The sequence below is a fragment of the Carex rostrata genome, chromosome 33, assembly GCF_964058835.1.
Source record: "Carex rostrata chromosome 33, lpCarRost1.2, whole genome shotgun sequence".
Taxonomy (NCBI): Eukaryota; Viridiplantae; Streptophyta; class Magnoliopsida; order Poales; family Cyperaceae; genus Carex; species Carex rostrata.
The window spans coordinates 1,674,612-1,692,141 of NC_135950.1; the positions used below are offsets into that span (position 1 = coordinate 1,674,612).

Below are 17,530 nucleotides of genomic sequence, written 5' to 3' on the forward strand. Positions count from 1 at the left end.
GTTACATATTTTTTAACTTTTTAAGAAATGATAAAAATGATACTTTATAAATTAAAAGTATGTTTTAATAGTTATTAATCAATTTAATAATTTTTTAGTTTTAAAATTTAGAAGGATAAATATGATATTATAAATTTTATAAAGATATATACACAATTTTAATTTTTTTGAGAAATATAAATAAAATCCCCCCTTCAAAATTTCTCTTTCTTTCGTCCTTTGACATTTGACCATCGATCGATCTCTACTCTCTATAGCTAGGTTCCTTCCTTTGACATTTCCTAACTTGTACCAGTTTATATATATACAAGTCCTCCGGAGGCGCGCACACAGAGGTGTGTGTGTGTGAGAGAGAGAGATCGATGGTGGTGCCGGACTCGCCATTATTGAAAGACTTAGGTGTGATACTAATAGTATGCCTCTTAATCCTGTCTCGTGCCAGAACAGCAACAGCTCAAGCTACGACAGACCCATCTGAAGGTATGCATTGATCGATACATCTCTATGAATTATATCTCATAGTTTGCGTGACTTCTTGAAAAATCTCAACAGTTCAAATACATTCTGCAAAAATCTCAAAGCTCAAATATATAATACTGCACCCCTGCGCTATCCCCGAGTAAGCACCGGACATGTTGCTGATCACGCAAAATATGAGATATCTCAGAGGATATGCACTCCATCTAGCTAGTAGATATTTTTTTATAAACCATAATTAATTAAATTAATTTTAGTAAAGCAGCATGATTATTTTTTTTTTTTTACAAAAACCATAGAACCAAATCTTCAATTCGGTCTCCATATTTTACTTTTTTCTGAACCGAATTGGAGATTCGGTCTCCCTTTATTTTGAAACAGGGGCTGTCCGTGGCAGAAATAACTTGTCCCTGGAAGAAATAACTTGTTCCTGAAATAACTTGTCCTTGGCAGAAATAACTTGCCTGACTATGCATATTATTTTTTATTTTATTTTTTTGTAGTGGTGGCACTGAATACCATACTAGGAAGGTGGGGCCAGAGTGCAAATTCGAATTGGAACATAAGTGGCGAACCGTGTAGCGGGTGGGCTATAGACTCCACAGACCTTGACTTAAATCTAAATTTCAACCCAGGAATCAAGTGTAACTGCACCTACAACTCCAACAAAACATGTCACATTGTCAAGTTGTAAGTTTATCAGTATCTGTATATGTATATGCATCATCTGATTCTGTATTCGTGTATATATCTGCAAAAACAAAACTTGTCACATTGTCTAGTTGATAAAAAAAAAAAAACGGATACGAATAATTATGATCCGTATTTGTATATGTACAAACAGTTATCCGAAAAATTAAAAAGTACGAATATAAATAATTATCTATATCTGTATGTATCTGTATCCACACAAATAGATATTTAAAAAAAAAATACATATATAAATAATTATATGTATTCGTATCTATATTTTCTTGTGAAACTAAATTTATATTTGTATCCGCAAACTATTCGTCTCTGAATATACAAATCAATAAGATTTGAATACAAATTTGGATACAGACGAATAATATCTGATCCGTTTGCACCCCTACGTACGTTAACATGATTTATATATTGTATGTAGGAAATCATTTTTATTTTTTTATATATTTTTTTTACTATTCATTATGATGTGGGGAAAATAATTTGTTATATGATTCAAAATCTTAAAATAAATGGATTTTCTCAGTCCAAATAAATAGTAAACAAATCTAACGAACTGAAAAGAGTGGTCCGTACGTACTATATATAGATTATTATTTTTGTTTTTTAAATTTTAATAGTCAATCCGAATATTCAACATGATCTTCATATAAATATTATATGTACTTGCAGACTAAACTTTACATTTTATGAATATGTGGTCCCAAATGCTTTGCAAATCACAGATCCTTCATAAATATATACACTTGCTATATTATAACATGGAGAAATTAAAAATAGTTGTGAAAGGAGAAACAAAAGAATACTTATATATTCATGAAAAAAATTGTCACTCTAATTTCATGTTAATTATTTTTGTATCTTTTGTTTATGCACTAGATATATTACTTATTTATTTGTTTTATAACTTCTACTTTTTTTTGGCATTTTTTTTTTTTTGTTTTTAACACAGGAGGGTGTATTCATTGGATGTGGGGGGAACTATACCAGATGAGCTCCAAAACCTTTCTTATCTTAGTAACTTGTAATAATTTAACTGACAGGCCTGTATTTTTTCCTTATCTCATTCTTTACAAAACACAATTTGTATCCTGAAACATGTCTTTGTACCTAATATCCATTTTCTTGTAATTTCCTCAATGAGTTAAAAGCAACCAAAAGGGTTTCTTCTTTCAATCTTTTATAACTAATGTTTGCTACTACCAGCCAATCTTTAATAACTGAATTATTTCTTTGAAGAATACTGAAGAGCATACCAGATAGTCATAAATTATATACTCTAATTGTGTATTTTTCTTAGCTATTATTTGTTTGATCAGGAACTTGGCAGAAAACTATCTAACGGGTCCCATACCAGCATTCATGGGGAAAATGACTCGAATGCAATACTTGTAATGCCATCTTCCTTGATAAATGGTGAATTATATAAATTTTAATATATTAGCTAGATCGGTTATATTAATATTACATAGCTTCCTATTGATATTAAACAAATTAGGAATATTGGCTTTAATGCATTATCGGGTTCACTTCCAAAGGAATTGGGAAATCTTCAAAACCTCAAATGGCTGTAATATTTCTCTTCCCTGATTCCTAATAGAACTCGAAGAATGTAATAGATTTTCAATTCTAATTTTTGGTTTCCGGTTAATTACTTTATATTGCAGGGGAATCACAACAAACAACTTCAGTGGGCCGATACCTGATGAATTCGGAAACTTGACGAATCTTCAAGAACTGTTTATCTTTTTTACTTTCTTTGTCATAATATTAGAAACTGAAAGAAAACTAATAAATTAACAATATAGTTTCTTGTTTTTCAGTTATATTGATAGTTCGGGTCTCAGCGATGAATTACCAGAAACACTATCAAATCTTATAAACATGGAAAAACTGTAATTTCTCTCAAGTCTTTTTCTTATAATTCATGTTAATTTAGTTCTATATAATGTGAGTTAATTATTTATTCATATGGCCAGGTGGGGAGGAGACAATACATTCACTGGTAAAATACCTGACTATATTGGTACCTGGACAAGTTTACAAGACCTGTATGCCTCTCTCTCTCTCTCTCTCTCTCTCTCTCTCTCTGTTTTTTGTTTTGTTTTGAAAATACTTGGTAGTAGCTACCAAGTTTCTCTCTCTCTCTCTCTCTCTCTATATATATCTGTGTGTTTCATTGTGATCGTTTCAACAACCATGAGTATTAAATTTTCAGGCGATTTCAAGGAAATTCTTTTCAAGGGCCAATTCCATCTAGTTTTTCGAACCTTGTCAAGTTAACCAGCTTGTAAGTTTCTGCTAGTTCAAATTTTGTTGACCATTACTTTTTTCTTATATATCTAAATTGTAAAATTTGATTTGTGTGCTTTTGTGTGTATTTGAATGAAGGCGGATTGGGGACATAGCAAATGGCACTAGTTCTAAATTGGATTTTGTCAGCAACTTGACATCCTTGGAAACTTTGTAAATATGCCTTTTATTTTATATTCTTATTGAGGATTTCATTTCTCTAGATATGCAGCACCTTCATTATATATATTTAATTGAATTTTACATTGTAGAATCTTAAGGAATTGCAAGATATCAGATACCCTCCTGACAGACTTCTCTAAGTTCAAAAATTTAACATTACTGTATGAATTTCGACTATTTTGTTTATTTTTGTAATGAAGGTAATATTTTTTACTGCTTTTGCCTGCAGTTGTTTTAATTTTATATCTTCTTTTCATGCATCCTGTAGAGATTTGAGTTTCAACAATATAACTGGAGAGCTACCGCAATCTCTTTTCAATTTAATTTCTCTGACATACTTGTGAGGAATCCTTTCCCTGTTTATTTTTATAACTTCAAATAGATTTATTCTTTTATTGATGTTTATTTCTCATGTTACTGTATTTTTGAGGCAGATTTCTTGGGAACAATAGCCTTAGTGGCAGCTTGCCATCTGAGAAAATCAATGGCCTCGTCAACATGTGCGCTATTCTTGTTTTGTATTTTCTTTTGGCTTTATCATGAAACCAAAGTTCCAAGATTATCGATATAGTACTATACTATCGTTTCAAGTTTACCCATTGCTTTCTGTACATAGAGATTTGTCATACAATCTGCTGTCAGGAGCCTTTCCTTTTTGGATTAGTCATCAAGATTTACATCTGTAAGTAATGTTATTTTCCAAGGAATTCTATTACTTACATTGATCCCTATAATTAGAAATTTCATGAATTCAATAGAACCTTTGTTACGTCATTCAACACTGTTTATGAAAAACTTGACTTTATTTTTTATTATTATTATTATTTTTTGCTTTAAGGAACTTATTGGCAAACAACTTTGTCATACAGAGCTCCAATAGCAGGTGCTTGGAATGTTTATTCTTTTCAAGTTTTCCATATGATTAATGGACTCTCTTGATTTATAATACAGAAATTTATTTATAGTTCAGTTTCATATTTGCCATTTTTCATAATTACAATATTACAGTGTATTGCCTTCTGGTTTAGAATGCCTTCAGCGAGATTTTCCCTGTCACAAGGGCTCTCCTATTTGTAAGTTGTAACCCCCTCTCTCTCTCCCTCTCGATCTCTCTATCTCTTTGCAAGCGTTGGCAGCTGCTGCCAAAGTTGATCAGAGTCCATCTGCTACATTATCATATTTTAGTTTTGAGTAAATTATACAAATGGTTCTTAAAATATCATTTAATACTTAAAATTTTCATTTTGTGTCAAATTGACATTATCTTTAAAAAGAATAATTTTTTTTATTTATGTCAGTGTCAACGTCAAACTATTAACTCAATAATTAGATGAGGTGATGTAATTTGATAGAAAACCAAGAACCGAAATGGCGGAAGCTAGAAAACGTGTAAGTGGACACAATAGATTGATTATTCATTTCATAATCCAACCGGTTACAAGTCTTTGCCTTTTATAGGTGATGTTGTTACCAAAAAGAATCATCTAAATCTGTCGATCAGATATTGCGATTGAATACTGAGCTGACATCACAGAGCCAGATCATCGCATAATTTTTGATCTGTTTAACTAATTCATTCACAAATCTTCTACGGACCTCTCCAGTTCTGACTAGTAGGGCCTATGCAGCTACACTGCAGCGACTCAACTTCTTAGCAGCTCTGGTCCATATGTTGCTTTAAAAATTTACAGACCAAAATGGCAAACAAGGCATGCTTTAAAACTAAGTAAAATATTTACAGCAAAAACTAAATTACAGATTCATCCTTAGCAATAAAATGCGGAGCTACGTCCTTCACGACCTTGACTGCTCAAGATGGAACAGTGTACCAATCAGATAATGTCGACCTGTCAGCCGCTTCTTATTATGTTACAGGTATGTGCTCCATACCCATAAGCACAATTCAAAAAAACTTAATATGAAATGCTGTCATAAATTGATATTTGAATTGAAGGAATAACATTCTTGACTGTTGGCACCTTCAATTATTTACCAGTACAAAGAAATTAATAGATGTACTGAAACAAATAGACCATTCTACATTTTTTTTGTGTTTCTTCTTTTTTATAGATGATACCAAATGGGGAGTGAGCAACGTGGGTACATTTCAAGATGCTTGGGGTGACAAATACATAATTGACAGTTACAATTCAACTGGAAGAGCCGACCAATTTCAAAATACACTTGATTCTGAATTGTTTCAGAATGCACGAATGTCACCATCTTCTTTGAGATATTATGGGTTCGGACTTCAAAATGGAAACTATACTGTTAGGCTCCAATTTGCTGAGATTGGCTACCCAAACAAGCCTCCACTTACTTGGAAGAGTGCAGGGAGAAGGGTTTTTGATATCTTTATCCAGGTTTCTGCAATATCATTTTTTTTGCAAACATTACTGTATCACCTAGTACTAGTTTATACTTGATAGTATGGTAACATACTGCAAAAGGAATTTTGCAACAGAAGTTAATAAACAACAACAAAAATGGTTAGAGGAAGGGGCAGATCAGGTCTTCGTCCAGTAAATGCAGCCATCATCAATTCATCATGATATTACCCGCCTCTTGGTACCAGTGCAGCATACGTTTAAAATCATTGTTTCACTTCTGTGTGATGGAGGTTTTGTTTTTCAATTGCATGTTTTAAGTGTTTAGTGTTATCTGAAATTATATTTGAGTTACAAAACCTGTAGAAGTAACCTTGTTTGTACTACTGAGACTAATTTATACGTACCAGTATGAGCATACAATTCTGGCAAAGTTGTTCAGTTTGGTTATTCTGGAAGTTCTTCCTGTGTAGATCATAGGTAAAATATGTTTACTATTAACCAATGATTTTTTTGCACAATTTTTAACTAATTGTTGTAGGGAGCTTTAAAAGAGAAGGACTTTGATATAAGGAAAAATGCTAGCGGGAGATCCTTTGTAGCAGTTGTGAGAAACTACACTGTACCAGTAACAAATAACTTCATTGAGATACATTTCTTTTGGGCTGGCAAAGGCACTTGTTGCGTACCATCTAATGGATATTATGGCCCTCTCATCTCAGCTATTAGTATTTCTCCTTTTGGTACCCCTCTCTTTCTCTCTCTTTCACTCTCTGTTTTTTTTTTAAACCTTGTCAGAGGTTGCTAAGTTGCTCTCTCTCTTTCTCGTGTCTGCATGCTTCTATATATTCCTTTAAACAGTCAAAGCAATACCAACAAAATTTGTGTTCCTGTTTTTCTTATGTTCCAATTATTTATTATTCAGACTTCACGCCTATGTTCTCAAATAGCGAACCAGGTTCAAGTAAGAGCAAAACAGGTGTCATTGTAGGAATTGTAGCAGCAGTCACAATATTAGGGTTAATAGCAGTATTCGCAATTTTATATTGGACACCCAAGAAGAAGATGTCAGAAATAGACAAAGGTAAATTACTATATTCTCACATTTTCATTTGAATTATTCAACTAGATGGTGTTTGTTTAGTGGGACTTTATTTTACTTCATTAAATTTCCAGTTCCTTTTTTTTTTATTCGGTCAGATTTATTGGAGATAATTGATCGACCAAATGTCTTTAGTTATGCTGAGCTGAGAGCTGCTACTGATGCATTTGATGCTAGTAATATCCTTGGAAAAGGCGGATATGGCACTGTTTATAAGGTATATAATTATATATTTATCCTTTCCTTTATACAAATTTGTTTTGTACTTGTAAGAAAATAGGGGAATCTTATTATTCATTTTGTCTATCGATCATTTCTATATCTTTTTGTAGGGAAAATTGTCTGATGGCCGTATTGTGGCAGTGAAGCAATTAGCAGTTACATCACACCAAGGAAAGCGAGAATTCTTGACAGAAATAGCCACCATATCAGCTGTGCAACATAAAAACCTAGTTAAATTGTATGGTTGTTGTGTGGAAGGAGACACGCCTCTTTTGGTTTATGAATACTTGGAGAATGGAAGCCTTGACAAACACCTCTTTGGTGCGTAAATAATTAATGCTTCTATAAATTCCGGCCAGTAATTGACACTCAAAATTTCACAATTATGCCTGAATCTAATTCTCCTTGAACATCAATTAAACCAAACTTTTCATGTTTTGCAACTCTGAAACTAAATCTCAGATTAAACCAAATATGCCACAAGAAATTTCAATTATTCAATAAATCTCTTAGCCCAATTTTACCTCTTCTGACTTTATTTCTCAATGAGAAATGTTTCTAATATTTTTCTTATTTTGATTTCAGGGAATCATACTTTGTGCCTTGATTGGGCGACCCGCTTCGATATATGTCTGGGTGTTGCAAGAGGCCTAGCATATCTGCACGAGGAATCTAGTGTGAGAATTGTTCATAGAGATATTAAAGCAAGCAATATACTAATAGATGGTGATCTGAACCCCAAAATCTCTGATTTTGGGTTAGCCAGGTTTTATGATGACAAGGAAACCCATATCAACACAAGAGTGGCTGGTACAATGTAAGAGTTTCTCCCTTTGTCTCTTCCCTTTTTTTTCATGTACAATTTAATAAAATATATTACTGACAGCAACAAGCAGTAACTATGTTTTGAAATTATACAGAGGTTATCTTGCACCAGAGTATGCAATGAGAGGCCATTTGACAGAAAAGACGGATGTGTTTGCATTTGGTGTGGTTGCCCTAGAAGTTGTAACAGGTCGCTTAAATTCAGACCCGGAACTAATGGCGGATCAAACATATCTCCTTGAATGGGTACTACACATTTATAATTCTATCTTTTCATAAACTATAAATAATAAAAAATAGCAAACTTGTGTTGGACCATTCATGCCCTGACCCGGCACATACTGACATTCAAACCAAAAACAGATAAAAACTCAAATAAATAGTTTTATAGGAAAGATGTGATCCTTCTTAGTATGGGTCAGTAGTTTTACTGGGTTTTGTACCAGTACTGAAATAATAGCAACAGTGGTGAAAAAGGCTAACATTCTATCACCAGGCTTGGAGCTTATATGAGCAAAATCGCGCAATTGGGTTATTGGACCCAAAACTGGCTTCATATGATGAGGATCAAACTTTGAGGCTGATAGGAGTCTCTCTATTGTGCACCCAGGCATCTCCTCTGCAACGCCCATCCATGTCGCGTGTTGTGTCAATTCTGACTGGAGATTTGGAAGTCAGAAAAGTTATTTCTAGGCCAAGTTACTTGACTGATTGGCAGCAAAGCTCTGCAAGCACAGGTGTGCATGCTGGCATTTCACGGCCACAATCGTCAGAGGTGGTGGTGGATTCAATCATTCAAGAGGGATGTTGAGATGATTGTCAATATCTCTACTTCACGTGGTGTAAAAAAAATGTTTAATGATGCATATAAAATTTTGTTTTGTTTATATACTTGGGAATATGCTAGCATGCTATGCATAGCATAGAGCCCCTCCATGCAACGGCTTGGATTTCGAGTTTTCAAAATTCTAACGGTCGATCTGAACCGTTCATCTTGTTCTCCATATTAATATGTGTTTGAAGACCAAATTTTACATTTTTTGGAATTTTTTACTATTTCTTTAGATTTATTGAAAATCGCTGTTTTTATGGTCCAGATTTGCTGAAAACAGCGATTTTCAATAAATCTAAAGAAATAGTAAACAAATTGCAAAAAAATGTAAAATTTGGTCTCCAAACACATATTAATATGGAGAACAAGATGAACGGTTCGGATCGACCGTTAGGATTTTGAAAACTTGAAATCCGAGCCGTTGCATGGAGGGGCTCTATGCTATGCATTTATGCCAAAGTAAAATTAACTTTCAAGTAATATAATTTCAATAATTTTCAAGTAAAATTAACTTTTTGCAATTTTAGAAAAAGTACACTATCTTATTTGTGGGATAATTTTGTCATCTGGCGCAATTGTAAACCCTTTCAGTGGTGATACACATCAGGAACCAGTGTTGTAAATAATGGTATGCGGTCATCGGATGGACAGGGTACCGTCAAGCGATTAATCAGCCATAATAAAAAATAATCAGTCGATCAGTCGGAAAAATTCATGATGGTTTGGTCACCGCCAATGACTAATCAGCCTAAACTGATATTTTTTACAACACTGTCAGGAACAATTAGCTTGATATAGTAAATAAATTGTTGGTCTATATAAAAGCATGGTTCTGAAATTCGAAATTGGAATCAAAATAAGATACTTGACTGTGGAATTGAAATCAAGTGAATCGGCCGGAATTGAAAGAAATAGACCCGAAATTCTGATTTTTTTTTTTTTTACAGAAGCTTGTTTTGTAACCAAAATATAGAAAATTTTTTTGTAAAAATAATAATTTGTAAGAAAAGTATGTAATAAAAAGTTATACTCAAATAATCCACTAATTATATAATATAATATAATATAATATAATATAGACATTATAAATAGAACACACCTTTTATGTAAACTAGCTATAAATTATGTTTAGAAAAGCGAGATTACAGCATAAATTTAGTGCATAATTATCTTAATTAAATATTTTTCTAGTTCAAATTTTGTTTGCATAATTTGATTTTTTTTATTTGAAATCATAGATCAATCACTGCCAAAATAATGTAAGTAACCGAAAGACTTGGTCTGACTCGGGTTTGGCTCGGTCTGACTCAGTCTAACTCGAACTAAAAATCGGATAACTCGGCCGAGTCAAACACTGTTCAAAAATTGTATGAGTGTGAAACTCAGATCAGACCCGACCGATACCGGACCTAGTCAACTCGGACTCGGACGAGTTTTCAAACCATGTATAAAAGGTTATTAATCGCAACCAAAAATGTTCACATCAGTTGAGAACCAAGGTGCCTGGTTTTAGTGGTGAAGGAAATATGTAAGACTGTCCTCCCTCTTATGTGCTTCAGAGGGTGGTAGAAACCCCTTCATTAAATGAAAGGAATGGGAACAAAGGGGAAGAGAAGAGGAACACGATCTGCCCACGTTGCTCACTCGCTCCAGAAGAAGGTAATCAGAGAGGGAAGGAGAGAAACGCGCTACTGTGGCAAGGAGAAGGCATTGTACAAAGTTTCGAAATTCGTAACCCCTAAATTGGAGTGTAGGTTTCACTGTAGCGAGAGAAACTGCGCTCGAGCTCTTCCTTCCTTTTCTTCTTTGCGCTGCATTTGTGAAGCACAGCCTATATAAGAATCTTATGATAAGAAGTCAAAAGTTGGAGAGGATCCGAGTTATTGCAAAAAAAAAAAAAATCGCCTCGATAATCTCTACTAATGAAATTAAAAGACACCAATAATAGTGAAGTGTATTAGAACTCAAAAGTTCAAAAAATATTTTTCAAAAGAAATGAAATACTGTACAACAGTCCCACAATCGTACAGATATACTATCATGTAATTTACTCTATATTCTATATGTACATCCCCCTAGCAAAAATAAAATAGGTGTAATTGAACAGAAAAATGTTAGTACTCATCCGCTTGTGTTAGGTGTCGTAGAACTGCTCATCCAACTATCAGTTCACAGTATCAGGAGAAAAATTTGTTTCACACTTCAACAGATAAGTTTCTTCCTTTATCATATTTTTCCTTCACCATTTTATCTCCATTCTAATCACCTTTTTCAATCACTCTTAGTGTCTCCAAAACCTCCTTCATAGATGGTCTTATTTCTCTATCAGGTTGCAAGCATCGATACGCTAGCTCAGCAACCAAAGAAACCATGCACTGCACCTCCCAATTTGATCTGAACCCGAGAGCCGGGTCCACCAACTCGTCGAGCTGACACCTCTGTATTTTGTTTAATGCCATATTAGCAAGGTAAATATCATCTTTTCTCCTGCTCAAATCTACAGCCTGTTTTGATGAAATCAATTCCATCAATACAACCCCAAAACTATACACATCGCTCTTGTCAGTAAGATGGTAGCATTGGTGGTACACCGGGTCCACATACCCAGTCGTACCTTGAGGGACTGTTAGGAAACGCAACAAACCAAAATCACCAACTTTGACATGCAATCCATCATCTAGTAATATATTATTCGTCTTGACATTTCGATGAATTATCGGGGACTCAACTGCATGTAAATATGCAAGAGCATTTGCTGTCTCGATAGCAATTGACAGACGAACCGACCAGGTTAGTACATTCTTGCTAGAGCGGGGCCTGTGGAGGTGATCGGCAACGGTGCCATTGGGGACAAACTCATAGACAAGAAGCAGCTCCCGTCTGGAGCATGCGGTGCTTCCATAGAGACTAACGAGATTTGGATGGTGGAGACTGGAGATAATTTTGACTTCGTTCATAAATTGCTCGATGCTTTTGTAGTTGTTCTTGTAAAGACGCTTTACTGCTACTGTGCGTCCATCCTTGAGTATCCCTAGAGCATTTTCTATTGTTAATTGCTAATCACCGATTAACAACATCATTAATATCAATTTTTTTTTTAAAAATATCACAAGTGCTCCAATAGAAATCAAGGCCTTAAAGAGCAGAGATATTTTTCTCGAAAATAATAATTTTATTTAAAAAATTTGAGAAAGCATTTTGGATAAAACAAAAAAAATAAACGAGATAAATGTTGAACAAAAAAGTACATATTTTGAATAGGTAAAACATTTACCTTACATTACAAGTGATAGTATTTACTTTTATATCCAAAAATGCTTTCTCTTAAAAACAATACCATTAGTGCTCCAATATAGAATTCAAGGCCCCAAGTAAGTAGGTATATATATATATATATATATATAGAGGTGGGCTACGGTGAGTTGCGAAGTAAAGCGACTATTTTACTTCACGCTCATATTTTGCGATTTTAAAGTTCAAAATGTCAATCCGAACCGTTCATCTTATTCTCCATATTGAAATGTGTTTGGAAACCAAATTTTATATTTTTTGGAATTTTTTTACTATTTATTAAGCAATTTTGAAAGTCACTGATCTGATGGTCCAGAAAATTTTACTGTTTTTTACTGTTTACAGCAAAACAGCAATTTTCAAAAATGCTTAATAAATAGTAAACAAATTCCAAAAAATGTAAAATTTGGTCTCCAAGCACATTTCAATATGGATTAAACATCTAACGGTTCGGATCGGTCGTTTAGACTTTTAAAACAAAAATACGGCGTGAAGTAGAAACGCGTTTTACTTCACAACTCACCGTAGCCCATCTCTATATATATATATCGAACTTAGCTAGTCAGACTAAAAACAGAGATTTTTTTTCTCCAAAATAATAATTTTATTTTCAAAAGTTGAGAAAGCATTTTGAAAAAAAAAATTAATAAATGAGATCAATGTTGGATGCCAAGACATTTACCTTACAATACAAGTGATAGTATTTACCTTTAAATACAATGCCAAAACCTCCATGACCGAGCTCTTTTGATTTGCTAAATTCTTCAGTTGCCTCCCGAAGTTCCTCGTAAGAGAAAATCTGATTGTATTCTGACCCAACCATCTCTGGGTCATGAAAGTATTGATCAGAAACTTCTCTTTGTACCTGAAGCTTTGACGATGATGAGATCAACCTTATTAGTGTCTTGCGCTTGTAGATTAGAAGTAACAAACCACATAATGCAAGCACAAAAGCTAATCCAACAACACATCCTGAAGGGTAATGAAATCAAAGTGAGAATCCACAGAAATAGAGTACAAAAGGGTAAAATGTTTTAAATTTGAACATTCCATAAGGTATAAATGAAGTTGAGTTTCAAGTAGGTTTATCGAAGTTTTCAATGCAACCATGCTAAATTTTCTGTATCCCAATTGATATTCTCAAGGTATTAATTTTCCTCTAATAGAAATGGAGCAGAGGATATTATTGAAACCATGCTAAAATGAGTAATTGATCGGTTTGGATGGGTTGAAGACCAAAACCTATTCTAAATTAGTTATTTAAACTATAAATCTCAGAATATTATTGAAGCCTGCATGAAAGAGATATTTTAACTCTTCTTCTAAATGAAAAAAAAAAGTCATAATTTCATAAATAAAATGTAAAGATAAGACAACATATCCGTTTACTTTACAGTAAAACTAAAAGAGAAGTAATACTTTCCTATTATGATTCTTGTCCGTAAGCGATTCTCTGCAATATGGATAAAGAAAGAAAAGGCACAAATGAATCATCAATTTAGATAGACTTCATACTTCCTTTTCACTTGACTGAGATAGGGAAGGATAGAAAAATTAGAAAAAATGATAGAAAAATGATAAAAAAATGATATCCTTTGAAAAAATATTGCAAAGGATTGAAAAATGGAAATTTCCTACCAGCTAGCACCTCCAGTACAAAAAAAAATTAGAACTACATAGATTGATGAATAGCAAATACTAGTACTACCGAAATTTTTAAAAATATCATACCCCCAAAAAAAATAAACCAAATAGCCATCTTTTGCTAGAAATTTTAAAAATGCCCTCGCTGCATTCCCATACTGCGGACCCCTTTCCTGGGGACCGCATCCCCTAGCTGCAGCCCCAAAAAGGAGGCCTCAGCCCTAGTAGTGACCCTATTTTTTTTTTCTCTTTTCCTAGGGGCCGCAGCTAAGGGATGCGGTTCCCAAGAGGGGGGTCCACAGCATAGGGATGCGACCGTGTCAAAATTGAAAATTTTCAGGATTAGTAGTTATTTGGTTTATATTTTTTTGAATTATGATATTTTTAAAAATTTCGGCCAGTACTATAAGTAAAATGTTATACAATTATTATGCTAAACATTGAGTTAGGCATGAATGTAAAATGCTTCTGATTTGATTTTAGAAGGGCACGGAATAATCGAATATAGGAAAAAGGTAGACATATTTTTCAAAAAGTATGGGAAAATTGGGAATTTTTCACAGGAAACTAAGACCAGAAAACTTTGCAAAAGGAAACTAGAAAAAAAAAAAAAAGTTAGTCATTATTGTGATAATTTTGAACAGTCATATATAGTCTTAAAGTTTAGTTAATCTGTTAAGTCTCATATCTTGTTTCTATTAGAGCTGTTATGTCAAGATTAAATTTTGACCGGGGAAAGAAAATTTTACAAAAATAAATTGACTAAATTGTTTAAATATACAAGCTACTAACCTTTACCATCTTCAGGATCAAAAACCTCTGTCCAGTTTGCAAAGCAACTGGGCTGTACAAAAAGATCATCTGAGTAACTAGCAGATAGCAGAGCAAGCTGTGAGCTGTCATTTTTGAATGAGAAAATGGACTCAAAAGATGGGTCAACGGAATTCTTTGGCCTCAAACAATTCTTCTTAGGCTTATCTTCTTCACCAAGAGAAGGCGAGTAGCTAAGGTTGTAATCCTTTCCAAATATCTTGGGTAGTGATGATTGTATATGATCAGGAGGGTCACATCTCACAGAAGAAAGGCTACTATTCAATGAACCATACATCCCAAGGTTCAAGTTAATAGGACTAGAAAAATTAAAATAAAGATTACGACAGCCAGATTTTTTCAATGAACTACTAAGATCAGGATTTTGAACCGTAATGGTGCTGTTGTCATATGAGATGCTTTCCAATGGTAATGGCTTATTAGGAAGCCATAAGAGAAATGGCGTATTATTGTAACATTCAATCGGTAAATAACCAAGACAATTATGATCAATCGTGACCTCTGATTGGAGATAGAAAGGAGGCTTAATTTCAATAGAAGGATTACATGGAAGTACTGTAGGTCTACATGAGTTGGAGAAGTAGGGAAGGAAGAAAATGAAAGAAAGACATGTCAGTACTGAAGCGACCATTAAAGACGGAACAAAGTGAGATCTACTTAAGCTATTCTTAGTTTCTTACAACATCTTATATAATTTTCCATTGATTGACGATAGCACAGTTCCCTTCATTTTGGGGAATTAGCTGACCTTGACTGGGTTATTAAAAGATAAGCAGTTAGGCCCTACAATTTTGAAAAATGTCACCAAGAAGGTAGTTTATAGTTTCTACACTATATGCATCTCTTTAACTACCCAAAGTTTGATTAGTGTACCAAAAACATGACTTAAATTCAGGGTAGAATTCATAACAAAATAATAATCACAACATTAATTTGAAGAATTCTCATGGGTGCAAGTCATATATATATAGTGGAAAATGCCCCTGATTTTATTTCAGAAGGAATATAAACAAGTCAGTTTAAATTTTTTCTCACACAGTATGTAAATTTTGGAATATTTTGTCAAGGTAAAATAAGTTTTACTCTGTAACTTTGGCATAAATGTTAGAAAAAGGTAAGATATAATATTTTTCCCACGACTTCAGTATGTTTTTTTCTGGTGAAAAATTCCATGTTTTCTGTAAACATAATTATTCTTTGGGCTTAAAAGATAGTTGACTTAGTCAAAGTCTTCTCATGTCGCCACGTACAAACTCAGAAAAACTAACAAGTGAATAAACCCATGTATGGCAGTTTACAACTTCAGAATTCAGATATCATTGCAAAAAAAAAAAAAAAAAAAAAACTTCAGATATAAATGGACAGTTCAGATCTTTCTGAAATCTCCAATGACCTTTTCACGGTTGGAGAGGACAATTACGCAAGTTTTCTTGACCAGAATAAAAAATTAAACAAACTGAAACAACACGTCTTAGAAAGAAAAGAGAAAAAAAATGGCTATCCAAATATCTCATTTCACTATCCTGGTGACCTCATCCAGTGCTATATAAGGTTGACCATGACTTTGACTTGTCATAAATAAAATAAGGCAAAGGCTTCTATGTCCATAAGGACCTATTTGTAAAATAAATATATTTTTATTTTCAAAGTTCAAACAGTCGATCCGAACTGTTCATCTTGTTCTTCATATTAATATGTGCTTGGAGACCAAATTTTACATTTTTCTGAATTTTTTTACTATTTATTAAGATGGGTACAAAATTCAATGGTCTGAATTTGATATTTTTTGTAAAATGCTTAATAAATAGTAAAAAAATTCAGAAAAATGTAAAATTTGGTCTCCAAGCACATATTAATATGGAGAACAAGATGAACGGTTCGGATAGACTGTTTGAACTTTGAAAATAAAAATATGTTCATTTTACAAATAGGTCCTTATGTCCATAGAAGCATCACTCATAAAATAAATACCAGTTAAAATACACCATGGAGGAAGCTCTCTACAAACTTCTACCTTAATGCTCCTATTACATTTTAAAAACCAACAACACAACTAGGAATCTTTCTGTCAATTTCAGAGGAAAATGAGGTCAGTTCTGTAGTCTTTTGCAAAGACTTGGAAGATTTTTGCTCCACGGTGTATTTTAAAATATAATAGGAGCATGCATAAAGATAGAAGTTTGTAGGGAGCTTCTTCCATGGTGTATTTTAACTGGTATTTATTTTATTTATGACAAGTCAAAAGTCAAGGTCAAGCTTTATTTAACACTCGATGAGGTCACGGGATAGTGAAATGAGATATTTGTATGGCCATCTTTTTTTTTTCTCTTTTCTTTCTACAACGTGTTGCTTCAGTTTATTTTATTTCTTATTCTGGTCTAAATAACTTGCGTAATTGTCCTCTCCAACCGTAAAAAGGTCATTGGAGATTTTAGAAAGATCTGAACTGTCCATTTCAAAGTGACCTGTCATACATGGGTTTATTCCATAGAATGAAAAATCGGCCGTTTCGGACCGGAATCAGCTTATTCGGATTGGAATCAGGCTGTACCAATCCAATTTCATCTCTGTGTGCCTCAAACCAGAGAGCAACTACCACCATATCATACTACTTTTTGTTGCTAGAATACATAACTACACTTATATATAAGTGTTTAAATAACTATTGAAGAGAAGTAATGCTTATATTATATTATATTAATGGATTATTTGATTGTAATTATTTGTTTAAACAAAAATTGTTCACAAATTATTTTTTTAGTATAAAACAAGCTTCTGGCAAATAAATATGAGTTTCCG

General features: G+C 33.3%; 2 protein-coding genes across 3 annotated transcripts; one reads left to right on the top strand and one right to left on the bottom strand.

Moving 5' to 3' along the window:
• The first annotated feature begins 311 nt into the window (after window positions 1–311).
• Window positions 312–9,113, top strand: LOC144548713 (putative LRR receptor-like serine/threonine-protein kinase At1g56140). The gene is made up of 25 exons (XM_078297441.1): window positions 312–480; window positions 981–1,167; window positions 2,135–2,206; window positions 2,502–2,573; window positions 2,681–2,752; window positions 2,850–2,921; window positions 3,006–3,077; window positions 3,162–3,233; window positions 3,401–3,472; window positions 3,574–3,648; window positions 3,747–3,818; window positions 3,926–3,997; window positions 4,092–4,157; window positions 4,274–4,339; window positions 4,496–4,540; window positions 4,666–4,730; window positions 5,416–5,532; window positions 5,728–6,020; window positions 6,526–6,727; window positions 6,910–7,068; window positions 7,185–7,303; window positions 7,419–7,629; window positions 7,894–8,125; window positions 8,229–8,379; window positions 8,630–9,113. The coding sequence occupies exons 1-25, from the start codon at window positions 363–365 to the stop codon at window positions 8,942–8,944; spliced, it is 3,069 nt and encodes a 1,022-aa protein (XP_078153567.1). The 5' UTR covers window positions 312–362; the 3' UTR covers window positions 8,945–9,113.
• A 1,788-nt stretch (window positions 9,114–10,901) lies between these two features.
• Window positions 10,902–15,375, bottom strand: LOC144548611 (LEAF RUST 10 DISEASE-RESISTANCE LOCUS RECEPTOR-LIKE PROTEIN KINASE-like 1.1). 2 transcript variants are annotated; one of them, XM_078297324.1, is made up of 3 exons: window positions 14,693–15,375; window positions 12,965–13,709; window positions 10,902–11,996 (listed from the first exon to the last, which is right to left on the bottom strand). In XM_078297324.1, exons 2-3 carry the CDS (start codon window positions 13,077–13,079, stop codon window positions 11,224–11,226), a joined length of 888 nt encoding a protein of 295 aa, XP_078153450.1. In that variant the 5' UTR covers window positions 13,080–13,709; window positions 14,693–15,375; the 3' UTR covers window positions 10,902–11,223. The 2 variants fall into 2 exon arrangements, with proteins under 2 accessions (XP_078153450.1, XP_078153451.1); XM_078297325.1 differs by lacking the exon at window positions 14,693–15,375 and having other exon boundaries at window positions 12,965–13,720.
• Between the last annotated feature and the right edge of the window lie 2,155 nt (window positions 15,376–17,530).

What these genes read in the sequence shown, in the direction of transcription:
- LOC144548713 (XM_078297441.1), top strand. Translation starts at nt 363, where the DNA reads ATGGTGGTGCCGGACTCGCCATTATTGAAAGACTTAGGTGTGATACTA. An exon ending in TTTTTGATATCTTTATCCAG is followed by an intron (nt 6,021 to 6,525) that starts GTTTCTGCAATA and finishes TAATTGTTGTAG; the next exon opens with GGAGCTTTAAAAGAGAAGGA. An exon ending in AAACATATCTCCTTGAATGG is followed by an intron (nt 8,380 to 8,629) that starts GTACTACACATT and finishes TTCTATCACCAG; the next exon opens with GCTTGGAGCTTATATGAGCA.
- LOC144548611 (XM_078297324.1), bottom strand. Translation starts at nt 13,079, where the DNA reads ATGGTTGGGTCAGAATACAATCAGATTTTCTCTTACGAGGAACTTCGG. An exon ending in TTTTGGCATTGTATTTAAAG is followed by an intron (nt 11,997 to 12,964) that starts GTAAATACTATC and finishes AAAATGCTCTAG; the next exon opens with GGATACTCAAGGATGGACGC.